This window comes from Corythoichthys intestinalis, chromosome 5 (assembly GCF_030265065.1).
Source record: "Corythoichthys intestinalis isolate RoL2023-P3 chromosome 5, ASM3026506v1, whole genome shotgun sequence".
NCBI classification, from domain to species: domain Eukaryota; kingdom Metazoa; phylum Chordata; class Actinopteri; order Syngnathiformes; family Syngnathidae; genus Corythoichthys; species Corythoichthys intestinalis.
In genome coordinates this window covers 34277120-34293770 of record NC_080399.1, presented here as the reverse complement: position 1 = coordinate 34293770, position 16651 = coordinate 34277120, and the positions used below count along the sequence as shown (strand labels likewise).

General features: G+C 37.6%; 1 protein-coding gene across 2 annotated transcripts in view; it reads left to right on the top strand.

Moving 5' to 3' along the window:
* Positions 1-16651, top strand: part of LOC130916339 (growth arrest-specific protein 2) — a 41758-nt gene that overhangs the window by 8442 nt on the left and 16665 nt on the right. For both annotated transcript variants that reach the window (XM_057836996.1, XM_057836995.1), the window contains exons 2-4: positions 1138-1279; positions 7036-7167; positions 12715-12845. In XM_057836996.1, the coding sequence (XP_057692979.1) occupies positions 7053-7167; positions 12715-12845 (246 nt within the window). In that variant the 5' untranslated portion in view covers positions 1138-1279; positions 7036-7052. The remainder of the gene's footprint in view (positions 1-1137; positions 1280-7035; positions 7168-12714; positions 12846-16651) is intronic.

Genomic DNA, 16651 nt, shown 5'->3' with positions numbered 1-16651 from the left:
TCGGGGCTAGTCAATAACTATAACATTGGGATAAACACTTTGAAATAACATTGAATTGCTCAATTTTGTACCGATTTTTAAAAAGCTTGGTTTTTAATAAACGTTACTGTTGCTGTAAATTAACTGCATTTTTGAATATTCATGTTTTCAACAGCCATCTTGAATCATAGCCACGTTGATACGATTTGTTATAAAACACATCGTTTGTAAGCACGCCATGAATTTGGCGAGTTAAGAGTATTTTAGTGGAGAAAATTACTCATGTTGCGTCCGCCAGGTAAGTCCTCCGCCGCAAGACCGCTGACATATGTACATCTAGCCTTTTATATATGATACCTATGGGTAAATTGTTATTTTCTTGTTAAATTAAAAAGGGAAAGATTGATAAATTTCAATCCACTTGCATTTTTTTTTTGCTGCATACGTTTTTGGTTTTGAAATATTAATAAAACAAATTCTACTAAATGTTTGTGAGCCCTACTATTATTTTTACATATATTTATTTATTGAAAAAAAGAAAACAAAAGCCCTCCACATGTCAACAGCCCTCCACATTTCAACAGCCATCTTGAATCATAGCCGCGTTAATACGGTTTGTTATAAAACACACCGTTTGTAAGCACGCCATGAATTCGGCGAGTTAAGAGTATTTTAGTGGAGAAAATTACTCATGTTGCGTCCGCCAGGGAAGTCCTCCGCCGCAAGACCGCTGACAATAACACATCTAGCCTTATATATGTGATATCTATGGGTAAATTGTTATTTTTTTGTTAAACTAAAAAGGGAAAGATTGATACATTTCAATTCACTTGCATTTCTTTTTTTTTTTTTTTTTTTGCTGCATACGTTTTTGGTTTTGAAATATTAATAAAACAAATTATACTAAATGTTTGTGAGCCACACTATTATTTTTATATTTAAAAAAGAAAAAAAGCCCTCCACATTTTACCTCTTCCGTTATCACACAGATGTGATTTAGCACAGTATGCTTTGGCGACTTTATCGAGCAGTTTTATTTGATGTGCTCCAGATATGGCATAATGAGTCAACGCGGCAGCATATTAGTGAAGGGAGGTGGGTAGATCAAACTTCCCTCCCATCAACTGTGTGAGTGCGTGTATTCCTGTGTGTTGCCAGACATTCCCGGTCCGCTCTGTTGCTGAGACTTCTGCAGTAACCTGTAAGTGGGTGCACGGCAGTGAAAAGCATGAAAAGTAGGATCGGGCAGCACAGAGGACAAGTGAGAGGAAGGTGCACAGCCAGCAGCTGAACCCTGAGGGTGAGCACTGATGGCTTTTTTTGTTTTCTTTTTTAAATACTGTACTGTAAATACTGTACTTAACTTCTGATCCCTACCTGTTATTTTAAATTCAATGTTCAATCAGTTTGAGTAATAGTTAGGTATAAATACATTGTTACATCATGACAATTAAAGCCAATATTTGCTGCTGGATTAATACTAATGATTACTTCTACAGTCTTGCCATGGGGATGGTTTTAATTATGAAGTGCACTTTTGGGATTTGTCTCATAGCTCATCAACTTTAAGCCTATATCCTGACTGGTGGTTTATCTGATGTGACTTTGATATTTATTAACAAAGGTTTTAATGTAATGCCTAATGGTGTTGTAAAACGTAGCAGCAGATTAAAGAGGATATTTATTAAACAGAATTCAGCCACAGCATCAAATCATATGTGTGGTGCATGAATTTCAATATGAATGGATTCATATGTTTTATAACAGAATGACTAACCATAGCGGTATTTATTGACAGTGTATGCGAAGCACATGTCAGAATAAAGGCCTTATGTACTGTAGCTAGCCTGTTTCAAAATGAATGAACCGAGGGGAAACTGGCACATGATCACACATGAGGTTTTATGACTCGCCAGGAAAACACTGTCATTGTAAGTTCAACGTGGTGTTGACAGTTAAATACAGCAGGTGATACAATTTAACATGCATGTTTACATGTAAACACAGTGAACCTTTGCTCCTGTTGGAATGAACAAATCTTGTTGTAGATCTAGTGCATGACAAGCAAAAAGGGTTAGAACAACAGAGCTACTCTTGATATTTTTTAATTGATGTGATTCAGCTGTTGGAATTCCCATCCATTTGGCTTACCCGGAGCAAACTGTAGCCACAGTATGTTATGGTGTTGACACGGCAGTCATGAGGCCTATCGGTCTGAGGAATGTTTACCTTTATATATATGTGTATATTTGACCATCATTGTGCAGGTCCTCTGTTCCTAATCCCGAGTCAACATCTGGATCCAGATTCCGACGCTGGGAATCTTAGCTTGCAGGTTTAGTAGGATGTATGCATCCAAAAAAGTCTGACAGGGAGGCAATGTCGGGTATGTTTTTTGACCTGTACTTGAGGAGGTCAGGCAACAGTGTGGTGCCAAGCTAGAACAAAAATTGGATGTTTCTTTTAAACCTAGTTCTTGAGGAATATATGGTTCAAACCTCAACATGATTTTGAGTCACATCTCGGGAGAACAAAGCACCTTTTGAGCAAAATGTAGACGAATCAAACAACCAAAGCATATCAAGTGATGAAGCTATTGAGGTATAGTAGGTTACTTACATAACTCATTTGCTGCGTTTCAAATGGATTAGATGTTTGTCGTTGTCAATAGCAGAGAATCAGATCAAATAAATGTGCTTTAAGATACAGTTTATGCTACACCAACAGTCCTCAAACATTTTATAGCAACTACAACTGCTAAAAGTACTTGACTCTCTAAGTACCACTTTATGGCCAACATTTCAATACACTAGTGTAGTAGGTCTAAATTAGGGGTGCCCAATTCCGGTCCTCGAGAGCCCCTATCCGGCTTGTTTTCCATGTCTCCCTCCTTTAACACACCTGAATCAAATGATCAGCTCATCAGCAAGCGCTGCAGGAGCCTGAGAATGATCCGGATTATTTGATTCAGGTGTGTTGGAGGAGGGCAACATGGAAAACAAGATGGATAGGGGCTCTCGAGGACCGGACTTGGGCACCCCTGGTCTAAATGTTGAAAAGAAAAAAAGAAAAATGAAAAGGTTTTGTGTATTCCTTTGAGACACAGAGTGAAAATTCAGGGGTGTGGGGCAGTAATGTACTCAGTGATTGATCCAAATGGTATTACCCCCAAAAGCATTTCCAACATATTTGTAACAAAACAGTTCTAAAACATTATATGTGAATCTACGGTTGTGTAAATTGAATACATCTTAACTGTACTTGATAAATGCACTATAGCGAATTTTAAAAAAAGACCATCTGAACATTTAATTCAGGCATTCTTTCATGTACCACCAGAGAGAGCCCGTGTACCCCTGGTGATACTTGCACCACACTTTGATAACCTACAGTATGTACTAAAATAGTTTGAATAATATTGCGAGACACAAGAGCTTGTCTGACAGCCCTCTTCCTGTCTGGCGACCTGCTCCTCAGTAAAGGTGGGAATGTAGCACCTGTGTGGTGCTGCTGGCCGCCTCCTCAGTTGAGGATGTAAAGATAGGTCAAGCTACGGTTTTATCAAGGAAGAAAACATGACCTTGGCTCTAGGCCAATACCCCAATGTCCACAATATGGTACGGTTTTATCCAACTACAGAAGGAATCAATGGACACATTCTTCAAACACTTCCTATCTGGAGTCTCCCATTCCTTGCTTAAAGAACTTAGCACACACAGGGCCATTTGCGAGCCACGAGGCTCTATGCGTTGTATTTGAGGGAACAGTAGCCTTCTTTGTTCAGAAAATATTGCTACAACAAGTTGAAAGAGTGTAATGTATTGTTTTTCAGACTTTACATAAATTAAATGAAGTCCTGGACAGAAAAGGTTTGTGAACCGTTTAAAATTACTCAATTCTTCTGTATAAATTTAAGACAAGAAGTGTGGCATGGTCATCACCCAAGACACAGCAATAGACAAATTTGATTTGTTAAACTTATACCAATTTCTCACAGTGTGTCTTATTCTGTGCATGGTCACTTGCTGCCTGAAATTAAATGAATCAAAATCAAATTACCATAATGAACGATTTTGATGCAATACAATATTTGAATTATTTCATCTGTTAAAGTAATTAAGTAAGAAAAATAAGAAGGACACCACTTAATGGCATCTGTTGACACAGTACTCTGTAAAATTTCACATCGTATAAGTGGTGCTAACTTTAAGTAGACAGACCTCAAATTATTCAAAGTTTTCTTAGGTAACTTATTTTGAGTTTTAATTCTGATTTTTAATAAGTTAACACTGTTATTTTAATTAAATGAGTTGTATTTACTTGATTTATGAAGTTTGTAAACTTCAAATGTGAAATTGTGTGGACTTGAATGATAGTTTGTGTGAACTTGATATGCTAAACTGTGTGAACTTGAAAGTTAAAGTTAAATATACTTAACCGAAGTCCCGTTTATTTAAAAACTTGAGATAAATTTACTCACCCTAAGACCTATTTATATAAAATATTGAGTTCAATATACTAAACATAAGTACACTCTTGAGTTTTTGGCGATAACTTGACTTTATAAGTTTTTTTTAAAATAAAAAAAATCAAGTGAAATAGGTTGACTTTTTGTGAGTGTAGTTATAGGGAAATTAGGATATTATGCCAAACGCAAGCACAAAATCCTTAGATGTGTGATTATTCACTTTAAAAATTCCTATTCTTTGCAATGCCATCATGTCTGCATTGCCGTGTTACCTCCTCCTTTATGCCAGAAGTCGTAGAGGTGGAATTCCCGACTTGAAGCCACATTGTGGAGTAGAATGCCAAAATGGTTTCACGTTAAAGTGAACACTTGCTGTAGTTGAATAATGGGAGGCTGTGTGCAGTCAATAAAATCACATTACAGGCGCGGAGGACCAGTTAAGTATGGTTTTGAATATTGATGGCATGTGCAGTCCTTTGCCATGTTGCATTAATGAGGCCTCCTGCCTTGTTTAGTCTGCTGAGGTAACTTAAACTACACATGGTGGAGTGACTGGAATACACCTTTTGTTTTCGTATTTGTCATTCATTAATATCATCAGATGCACTATAAATCATGTCACTATTTGGCTCATGGACAAAATTTGTATCTCTTGTTTTTATTCAAAGCAGTTCTGTGTCTTGTGGGGAAAAAACAAGCTGGAATGTCAGCTATAAGAAACACACACACACTTTTTAACTGTTTATAGGGCACTCATTTAACTTATTGGCTGCCATTGATGGCGCTAGACGTCTAATTAATTTTGACTGGGAAAGGCTAGCAGCAAATGAGCGCATGTTATTGTTTTTTTTTTTTTGTACCCAAACGACAATATCTTCAGTAGCATTTATGCAGACTGGTGATTTGATTATCATGCCTACTTCGCTGGATGTTCTGCAATATGATTGGATCCTGTGCCAGCTTGCACACACACATACAGAGAGAGAGGGAGTGTTAATTGGTAACATAGATTTTGATCATTTTGGTTTAGTAGAAGACGCAAGTGTCTTCAAGTCCAAGTGAAGTCACGAGTGTCTAAGTTGAGTTGCAAGTCTTTTAAAATGTTGTCAAGCGGGGTCTAAAGTCATCACATTCATGACTCGAATCTGTCTCGAGTCCAAGTCATATGATTCGAGTCCACACCTCTGTGAAACACTATAATACGGTGTGGTTGTTGTGAACACCCATGCCACTAACAACTCACTTAATAAATTGACATTTAAATGCAAGATTTGCGCAACATAAATGGGTAACACTTTACAATAAGGGTCCTTTAATAAACATTAGTTAATGCATTTTTAGACAATAACTCATGTTTAAGTAACATGACAATTATTCATTTAATCCCTTATCTAACATTTATTCATATATTAATTAACATGAAATATTGCATTAAGTTAATGCATTAATTAATGCATTTTGAAGACAATAACTAATGTTTAAGTAACATTACAATAATTCATATAATCCCTTATTTAACATTTAGTAATATATTAATTAACATTAGTTAATTAGTTATTGCATAACCAGACAGTAACTAATAGTTTGATAAAATGAAAATAAAAAATAGGCCTATATAGGGTTAGGGTTTGTTAACTTAAGCATGTATAATTTCTTAGTTAAGGGACACATGTGCTACACTTTACAATAAGGGTCCAAAAAGCATTCAGTAATGGTTAGTAAAGGTAAAGGGTGGGTAACTTAAGCATTTATAATTTCTTAGTTAAGGGACACATGTGCTACACTTTACAATAAGGGTCCAAAAAACATTCAGTAATGGTTAATTAAGGATAAGTAATACTTATGAGGTACATTATGGAATAATACCATACTTAATGTATGGCATTATTCCACGTGAACGTACGTTATGGTATTATACCATAACGTACCTCATAAGTATTACTTAACCTTAATTAACCATTACTGAATGTTTTTTGGACCCTTATTGTAAAGTGTAGCACATGTGTCCCTTAACTAAGAAATTATAAATGCTTAAGTTACCCACCCTTAACCTTTACTAACCATTACTGAATGCTTTTTGGACCCTTATTGGAAAAGTGTAGCACATGTGTCCCTTAACTAAGAAATCATAAATGCTTAAGTACCGCCCCCCCCTTAACCTTTATTAACCATTACTGAATGGTTTTTGGACCCTTATTGTAAAGCGTAGCACATGTGTCCCTTAACTAAGAAATTATAATTGCTTAAGTTAACAAACTTTAACACTAAACCCTAACCCTTTATAGGCCTATATGTATTTTTAATTTTACCAAACCATTAGTTACTGTCTGGTTATGCATTAACTAATGCATTAACTAATGCTTTAACTCATGTTGATTAATATATTAATAAATGTTAGATAAGCAGTTATATTAATTATTGTAATGTTACTTAAACATTAGTTATTGTCTAAAAATGCATTAACTAACGTTAATTAAGGGACCCTTATTGTAAAGTGTTACCCATAAATAATCCAATGCATGAGGACAGTATGTATGTTTCCTTTTCAGATGGTGATTCTTCCTGTCTTATGTCTTTCACTGCCTTAGGCTATCCATAGGGAACAATGAGCAGCTCCCTGAGTCCCAAGCATCGGAGCAGCCCGGGCCTGCCCAGTCGACATGAAGCCAGCTTGTTGCCCATGAAAGAAGACCTCGCCCTCTGGCTCACCAATATGCTTGGTGGGTGCTAACAAGTTACTAAGTGAAAATTCTAGCATAGAAAGTGCACTGACTTATAAATATCTCACCCTCAAAACCCTTCAAATCATCTTAGTTGTATTTCTCTTGTGTAAACCCACTGCAGGAGATCAGTTTAAATAGGATTATAAGTAAAGCTGAGCCACCAGTTTTTACATAATCTCCTATAGATTTGCCTTAATTGAATAATGGGTATCATTACAGCTCCGGGATAATCCTGTGCCAGTGTTTAGGAGGAGTGGAAGAGTAGCAGCAGGCTCATGATTGTCTAATAAATCACTGTGTGTCCTCTTGTTAAACAACAATGCACTTACAAAACAAATGAATGAATAACCGTGGCAGTAATATGATTTAAATCAGCAATGTGGTTATAGAAAGTAATACAAGAGAAACTGAGTCAACTGAGTTTCTTTATGTAAACCATTCCACAGAAATCAAAATGACGTCTCCCGGAGGCAGTGTTTTTTTTTCTTTCTATTTTTTAAATAAACGATTTATGAATAAACTCTTACCTCAGAGCTCTTCACCTCCAGGTTTACATCCTAAATTTATTTTTGAGTGTGCTTATAGAAGAAGAGCCATTATGAGCACTGAGAAAACGGCTTGCACGTTTTTGTAGGGCACTAATTTAACTTATTGGCTGCTACTGGATACGTTTACATGGACAAAATTTCCTTAATCCGATGAATTTTCATATTAAAATTATGATCGGATGCACTGTTTTCACTAACACTAAAAATATTGATCCGATTAGGACTTTCAGTCTTAACAAATTATTTTTCATGTGCAGATTGACCAAAGATACCAGAAATAGTAGTAGAAGTAGAAGAAGCTGTACTGTCTTCTGTGTTAACAAAACATTTCCCCGTCCATTTCTACATTAAACGTTAGCGTTATTTTGTGTATTTTCCCTGTTTTTCTACCACATTCTTACAAAAATTTTAAGATCTTTTAATATCTCCTGCCACACGTTTCTCTCTGATACCGACCACTTCAGCCTTGCACCCGCCATGTCTTTCACTCGTTTTGCTTCTACTAGCTACCAGGAATAATAGAAATGTGTATACTGACATCACATAAACCACCCCCATTTTTCTGGATTTTTTTATTGATAAGAATGTGCTTGATCGGGTCAGAATATTCTGAATTGGGTATGTACATTAAGCATTTTTTTTTTCGGAAAAGGCTTTTAATCTGAATAAATGTGTCCATGTAAACGTAGCCATATATGGCACTAGATATACAATCCATTTGTAGTGGAAGAGGCTGGCTGTAAAAGATCGCTGCTAGGCTAGCCCTACCAGTCAAAATGGAATGGACGTCAGTGTCATCAATGGCACTGAAAGATGATATTTTTGCTGTACAGGAATCCTTTCCAAAAGCACAGTAAGGACAGCCGAAAATCAAATTTTCAATTTTTGATCCAAGTGTCTTGTTTTGGTGGAATTTCATTTTCCAAGACATACGAAATATTAAATTGCCGTTGCATTTATGTAACATTACTATGTAACTGTAGGAAAAGAAAGTAGATTTTTTTTTCTTTTACAGGTTCTTTTATTCTCTTAACGAACAGGAGATGAGGACACACAAATCAGGAACGAAAAGAAAGCATTAATCACCTAAGATATATACGTTCATTAAGACAAACGTAAATTAATGCTGATCAACCAGGAGACATATCTCCCCCAGCACAACGAGGCGCTTCCCAGAGAAAAAGTCCACCGACCTTCAACTTTAAACAGTGTATATACTAAGCCTGTCGCAATATGCAATATTTGCATTTTTCGCACGATAAATAAAAATGAAGGCGGTAATTTTTCCACTGCGATTTATCGCCTCGCGTGCACGTGCATGCGCGGCTGCAGCAGACACGTTGTTAAAAGTTCGGATTCCTCGTTACCAACTGCGCAAAATGCATCTTCGTTCCAGGTCCGGCAAAAAATATAGCGCCGGAGTCAATCGTTCCCATTATATCCTATTGTTCAACGTATACCGGCCGCGTCAGTGCTCCGGATTGACTGCGGACCATCTCCGGCATGCCGGTGTTGTTGACGTGTGGGCGCTCCCGTCAGGGGTGACATTTCACGCGGGGTGGCTATTTTTCGGCACAAAAAGGGATATTTGAGTGGCAAATTAAGAGCGCTTGTGCTTCAAACTTGTCCTGTTTATGAAAGTCGGTTGTCATATGCTGGTGTTGTGCAGTAATGAACAGACGGGACTATGGCGTTTGCTAACTTTTTTAATGCGCGCACACACTAGATATCATGAAATAGCAAACTAGATGTGCTACGTCCCATGCCATTGGCTACGTGATCCCAGAGTGATTATGGGACACGTAGTCCATATACTACATCGATGAATTAAAAACCACCATGACTGAATGGAAGTTAAGCAGGCCAAATCAATCCATACTAGTGACTATAGATAATGCTGCAAATATTGTTAATTCAGTACGTGACACAGATGGATTTGGACCACAAATGGGATGTCTTGCTCATGTAGTAAACCTAGTTGCTAAGAGAGCTGTAGCAATCAACAGTGTGCCCCGCCTCACTTTACAAACAGTAAGGATTGGTCTCAGCACTTTTAACTAAATTTCTTCAGATCAGTAAGACGTAAACGCACAGATATTATGCACTAAAATGCATGTTTATATGATGGCAATTTAATTTTTGCTCGTTTGCAAAAAAAAAAAAAAAAAAAAAAAATACAGTTGTGATTTTTTTTTTTTTTCCAGAGCATTAAATGTATTGAATCACATCGAAAATCGTGTCCCCGCATCGAAAATCATACCGAACCGTGGCTTAACTGAATCTTTGCATCCCTATGGAACACCATTGCAGAAGCTATGAGGGGAAAAGTTTTCATTTGCCTAAATGCTTAAGTTATTAACTGCAATTGTATTAATTTTTCTTGAAAAACACATTTTATTTATTCTGTGTTTCTGTGCGGTATTAATATTGTTGTCTTTTACTTAAGAGGCATGGTCTATTGTTTTTAGTTGTGATTTCTTAACGCGTTTAAATGGGTGTACTTGATCTATTAATATATACTGTATTCTCACTGTGTTATTGTAAATTGGTTTTAAAAAATTGGGGGGGGCGCAATAAGGGGGGGCGCAATAATATCGCATATCGCAATAATTTATGAGATAAATTATCGCACACATAAATTTGTAATCGCGACAGGCCTAGTATATACACCGTCTAAATCAAGAACAGGGCTGGGAGCAATATCTCGTTCCTCTAATCCAGTACTTCTCAAATGGGGGCGCAGAGCGATGCCAGGGGTGGCGCATGTGACCTCGGGGATGCTTTCTTTTTTTCTTTTGGCATACTAGAATAAAGTGTACTTGCGCATCCACTCAGTGGGTGGCAGTGGCGCTCTCATTTTCAAAGTGCGCGCAGTATTTTTGAAGTAAGCAAGAGCACACAGACGAGAGATATGAAGAGCTGTGCGCCGTTTTCGAAAGCCGTTTTCCGACCGGACTCACGCAGCGACCCACTGTCTTCTCCGGTTCTCACGTGTCCGCCCGAGACGTGCCATTTTCGGCTTGGGATCGTCACGACGACCGCCGTCACCTACGGTTCTCCCTCGGCCGCCAAGAATGCGCTTTTTTCGGGCTGTTTGCCTTTTGGCTTTGACATTTAATACGGTGGTAGGCGAGGAAAGAACACTGTTTACTGTGTCTAAAAATGATTATAGCGGACAGCTGGAAGCCAAATCAATTAAGACGCCACTTAAAGACATTAGACCCCAATCTCACTGAAAAGCCGCTTGGTTGTTTTTCAGCGAAAACGTGCCGAATATTGCCAACAATCATCCCGCTTTGTCAGTGTTATATCAGTAAACCAGTGAGCACTGTTAGCATGCTCAGTGGAAAATAACCCCACACTATTGCAAACTGGAGGTGATGCTGTGAGCATCGAGCAGCGAAAATAAAAAGTCCTTTTGTCCAAAGACACCCCCCCCCCCCCCCCATTCAGTTTTGTTTTTTCGGTCAAATTTTTTGGCGTATTGTCCTCATGAGTTAATGTTTCTCATCAATTTGAATTTGTTATTATTTACTGATTTTATTTTTCAGTATCAAATGTTAAAAATGTACCTTGACTGTATTTTTACAGTTTGGATGTGACTTTTTTTTTTTTTTTTTAAATTAAATTCAGGCAAATTGATGCGCGTTGTCTTTTCTGTTAAAAACAAAACAATGTTGATAAAGTTATACTTTATAAGTTGATCTCTGTTATTTTCTGTAATAGAAAAAAAATGACAATGTGAGGCAGAGGCGTACTTATAATAGTAATATTATAGACAAATGATGCTATTTACTGTGGCGGCAGAGTTTGGGGGGGCGCGAAACATTTACGTCTTCCTTGGGGGGGAGTAACAGAAAATAATTGAGAAGCACTGCTCTAATCGATAACAGAAGGCTACTCCTTGTCCCGGACTTCACAAAATAGACAAAATGCAGTACTATGGGATAATAAATGATTATGAGTGACGATGTAAAATGGCCAGATATATCTTGTGTGAATAAATGGAAATATTTATCTACACGACACAGCCTTTGACATCATGTAATTTCACAAGTGGTTCAATTTCCTGAATATGTAGGTAGTATACTAAAAATGGACTAATTTAAGGCGTGTTCTACTTTAAAACTCTAAAACATATTAATAATTTCATACTTACATACTCTTCTTAACCTGTGAATGTGCATGCGTGTGAAGTTTTATCGCCATTGGGGTTTTCTGCAGGTGCATTTAGAAGCAGCTGAATTAGAAGTGGCCATTAGTGTCGCAATTAAATAACTTGTACAGTTAGTTGAAGCTGTATTCCTGAGGTTGAGCGCATTTGAATGGGCTGTTGTGCTAAGCAGACTTTAGGTAAGAGAAGTATTGGGAAAATTCTACTGTTTGAAAGGGAGGAGGACACTTGGTTGTATTGACAAGTCACAGGCGATGGGAAGAAGAGACATTCATCGGACCAAGAAGGCAAAATAAAATACCTTTTCAAAGTTTCTCTCGAATAAATTGTCTTCACCCAGCAGAAGCTGTTGCAAGCATGTACCTACACTGTAAGTCAGGAGCTAACTGAGTATTTTTCAAGATTGCAATCTCTTTTTCTGGGTGCAATACAACATTTGGAACTCATTAAATGCTGTGAACCCCCAGACTCCTCCTGCTATAAGAAACAGAAAGATGAAAAAAAAAAATCTCCGGTTTCTTTCCACAGACACCCCCTTGCCACCAACTTCTATTACACAATGATCTCACTGAGAAAGAATCAACTGCTAGAAGTCAGTCAATTTGACACCACATTTTAATTGCCAATCTACAATATCTCATTTTTGTGTAAGAAATAATGCGGTTCACTGTGCAGGTGTAAATGTCCACTTTGCTTTACTATAGTAATGGAGAACCTTTGTAAGGATGTAATGGACAGAATATTTCATTTTTAGTCACATTTTTATGATGAATTTCCTGTGCTGGATTCTCCCTATTTTTACTTTATGTGTCCCCTGATCAGGCTTGGAAATCACCGCTGAGAGCTTCATGGAACGCTTAGACAACGGTTTCCTCCTATGTCAGCTGGCTGAGACGCTGCAGGAAAAGTTCAGGCAAAATAGTGCAGACCTGCCTATTCTCAACAACACCAAGGTATTTAAAAAAACAACAAAAACTGGGGACCGGCAGTATTACGTTGGTGTGAGAATGAGCATGATAAGAGAGGTCAAAGACCAGACTGCAACAGGAAACAGCAATGCGAGATTACAATCAATTTTGAATCAAGTCATTTTGTATATTGCAAACCTGTCGTCAAGAGTTTAACAGACAAATCAACTATCTGAACACATGTCATGAGTTAGGAGTCCCTTTTCTAATCTAATTGATTAAATACAGATTGCTTTTGGGACAGAAGTAGTCAAGTGTTATGAATTCCCACCAAGTCCAAAGACATACATGTATATAAATACACTACTATGGGGTTTCACTCAATACAATCAATAAAATGTTGCCTCCTAAATTAATATGGTAGATTCCTTGTGGGAACACATTCTAGTCATACAGTCATATTCTGTTCCAGGGTATCAAACTAATCTTTGTCGTGATACACATCATAGTAATGGTTTTCTTCGGGGCGGGGGGCATTTTTTTCCTGCTAAATATGGGTGCCATGATTAATCAACTGCCACAGTTGTTTGATAGTCGATTGATTGATAGAGATGTTGTTAAACTAAAAATGGTCCTTTAAAAAAAAAAAAAATCTCTTATTGGGTGAGGGTGGTTAATTCAGAAAATTAAAAAACAGGATTAACAAAAATATTTTAAAATGTAGATGCTCGTTTCTAAACATAAATGTTTCATTGAAGACTACCGAACCTTTATTTAAATTTCATTTTGATGAAAAAAACATGAAGCGATGCACAATATTTATTTTTGCAGGTCACAGAAAATAACGATGTGGGTCAGATCATGCCCCTAGGCCTTGAGTTTGATACCTGTGTTGTAGTCATTCTCACATCTATCGGCATCAATGAGTCTTTCTAATGTAAATGTTATTTTCCTTTTAGTAACTACAACAATATATACTCTGAATACTATACATATTCCAAAGCTGGCAGTGACTGAGTTAACAGTGCATGACACCAAACAAAACAAAAAAAAAACTACCATCATCAAAAGAGTAGTTTGAGATAGTACCTAGAGCTAGAGCGGTGATCTACCAATCGCAATATATGTATATGGCGGAAAACACTCAGGTGACTTGAAGTTCCGCTCTGAGATCCCCAATTTGGCCAAATTTCAAAATTGTCCGCTATGCATGTGTGATACATCATTGGAAAGCTTAAAATCTCAATTCTGATGGAAGAAAAATTTAGGGGCAGGAGGGCATTTTTTTAAATATTTTTTTAAAAATGTTTTTTAAACAGCAAAACCCTATTTGGAGGTGAGAGCACACGAGAGCATAATTACAGACGCCATGACTTTAACGAGATATTATCGTGTACTTACTTTGTTTCGATCCAAAAACTCAATGTCGTATGTATCACTGAGTGTCAAGGCACAGCTGTGAATGACCACAGCTGGATTTTGGGGGGATTTTATGGTTGAAACATGGTAATATAACAAGGGTCGTAATGCAGAAATCGCAGACATCAAGGAGTGGTCGAGATTTTCTTTTTCATATATATACCCTTTTAAACGTTTATTTATTTATTTTTTCAATTTTTCTTTGCTTGGATTGATTATTCATCATCTAACATATCGGGGACAATGTGACAGTAACAAAAAAAAAAAAAAACAATTTAGCGATAGTTATGAGGTAGATATCCGTGACTTTTTTTACAGACGCCATTTTTTTTCATCGTGATGTAATTTGTTTAAAAGTTTAAAATATGCGAGTGAACAATTTTTTTAAAGTCTTTTTTTTTTTTTTTAAACAAAATATTAGACATCAATTAATGATTCTAAGCTAAAAATGACAGACATTTTGAATAATAAATATAACTAGGCCTGCAAGCAGGACTGAACGGGCCCTCGCAATCTAGCGCAACTCGGACGTCACGCAACTCGGACAGTGTGCAGGTCAGGGTGGTGGCAGATCCTCCTCTCTAATCATCTCATTAGAACCTAACATGCTCCAAAGTCACCTCTTTACATTCACACACCTAAGAGATAAAAACCCCTATTGGTGAGAGTACTACAAAAAAGGAGCGAATAAAGGGTCGTCACAGCAACAGACAGAGACATGTGGACATGGGCCGTAAAATAAGTATTTCAAAAGGTCTTGAAACTACAATGACCAACCTGAAAAGAACTGGACATATATTAGAAAAATGAGTGACTTTCTATTGCCACTAGTTGGCGCTGTAGGGTTGATGCAAATGACCCCTACAGGACCCTTCAGAGTATGACTCAACAAGCACGAGATGTTTGGCACAGATATGTTGTAGAAGTTATGACTGTTCAAAACTTGTGGTGAGACGAAATGGCTTCAGTCATTTTCACTTCTCCTGTTGGACTCTTCTGCTTCAACCAAACCTCAGTATTTTTCATCAGGCACCTGAACACATGTCTTATGGCTCCGCTGATGCAGGTTTCAGGTGAATATATTTTTTTGCTTGGAGGAGGAGCCTGTTTAGTAAAAAAAGGCATTTCCTGTTCCCACTAGGGGGCGCTAGGCCTAATGGGTCATGTTTCAATGCACTCATTTTAAGGGTGGGATTCCGCACATACATGCCAGATATGAAAAAGATTGAACGTTGTGTCATGGAGCTATTAGTCTTTTACTGAATGTCATTTTGCCGAAAAAATGGCCGACTTTGGCACCACGCCCAGGTCAGACCCATGAATGAAAACGCACCATTTTGAAAATTTTAGATCTCCTATGTCTCCTGAATAGTCTCACCAATTTTGAAAATGATCCAACAAACTCCCTTTGTGACAAGGTCTCAAATGTGCACACTGTTAATTGATAAAAATTTCATATTCGATCCAAAATACCCGATTTCCTGTTGGGTTTGGAATATGGGTTCAAGAGACTTTTTGGAGCAGTTTTGCACAAGGTATCGACTCCCCAAATTTCATTGCTCTACGTTAAAAGAACCTAATGGAAACACCTTTTTGAAAAATTCAAGGGGGCGCCACTGAGCCATTTTGTTACATTTTTTTTGTAACGTCGCAAGATTATCAAAATCCACGCAAAGCCGCATGTATGTGCAAAATTTGGTGAGTTTTCCTGCATGTTTAGGCCTCCAAATGTAAACTATACTACAAATGGATAAAAATTTCACATTCGATCCAAAATACCCGATTTTCTGTTGGATTTGGAAAATGGGTGCAAGAGACTTTTTGGAACAGTTTTGCATAAGGTATAGACTCCCCAAATTTCATTGCTCTACGTTGAAAAAAACCAATAGGAAAGGCCTTTTTTAAAACTCCTTTCTGTCGCCACTAGTTGGCACTGTAGAGTTGATGCAAATGACCATTACAAGACCCTTCAGGGTATGACTCTCAACAAGCATGGGAAGTTTGGCGCAGATATGTTGTATATCTGCTGAGTTATGACTGTTCAAAGTTTTTTGCGAGGCAAATTGTTGACGGTCATTTTCACTTCCTGTTTGGACCCCTCCGCTTCAACAAAACCTCAATATTTTTCATCAGGCACCTGAACACAGGTCTTAAGGCTCCCCTGATGCAGGTTTGAGGTCAACAGATTTTTTTCCCTTGGAGGAGGAACCTGTCTCGTAAAAAAAGGCATTTCCTGTTCTCACTAGGGGGCGCTAGGCCTAATGGGTAATATTTCAATGCACTCGTGTTAAGGGTGGGATACCGCACATACATACCAGATATGAAAAAGATTGAACGTTGTGTCAAGGAACTACTTGTCATTTACTGAACTTGTCATTTTGCCGAAAAAATGGCCGACTTTGGCACCACGCCCAGGTCAGACCCGTGAATAA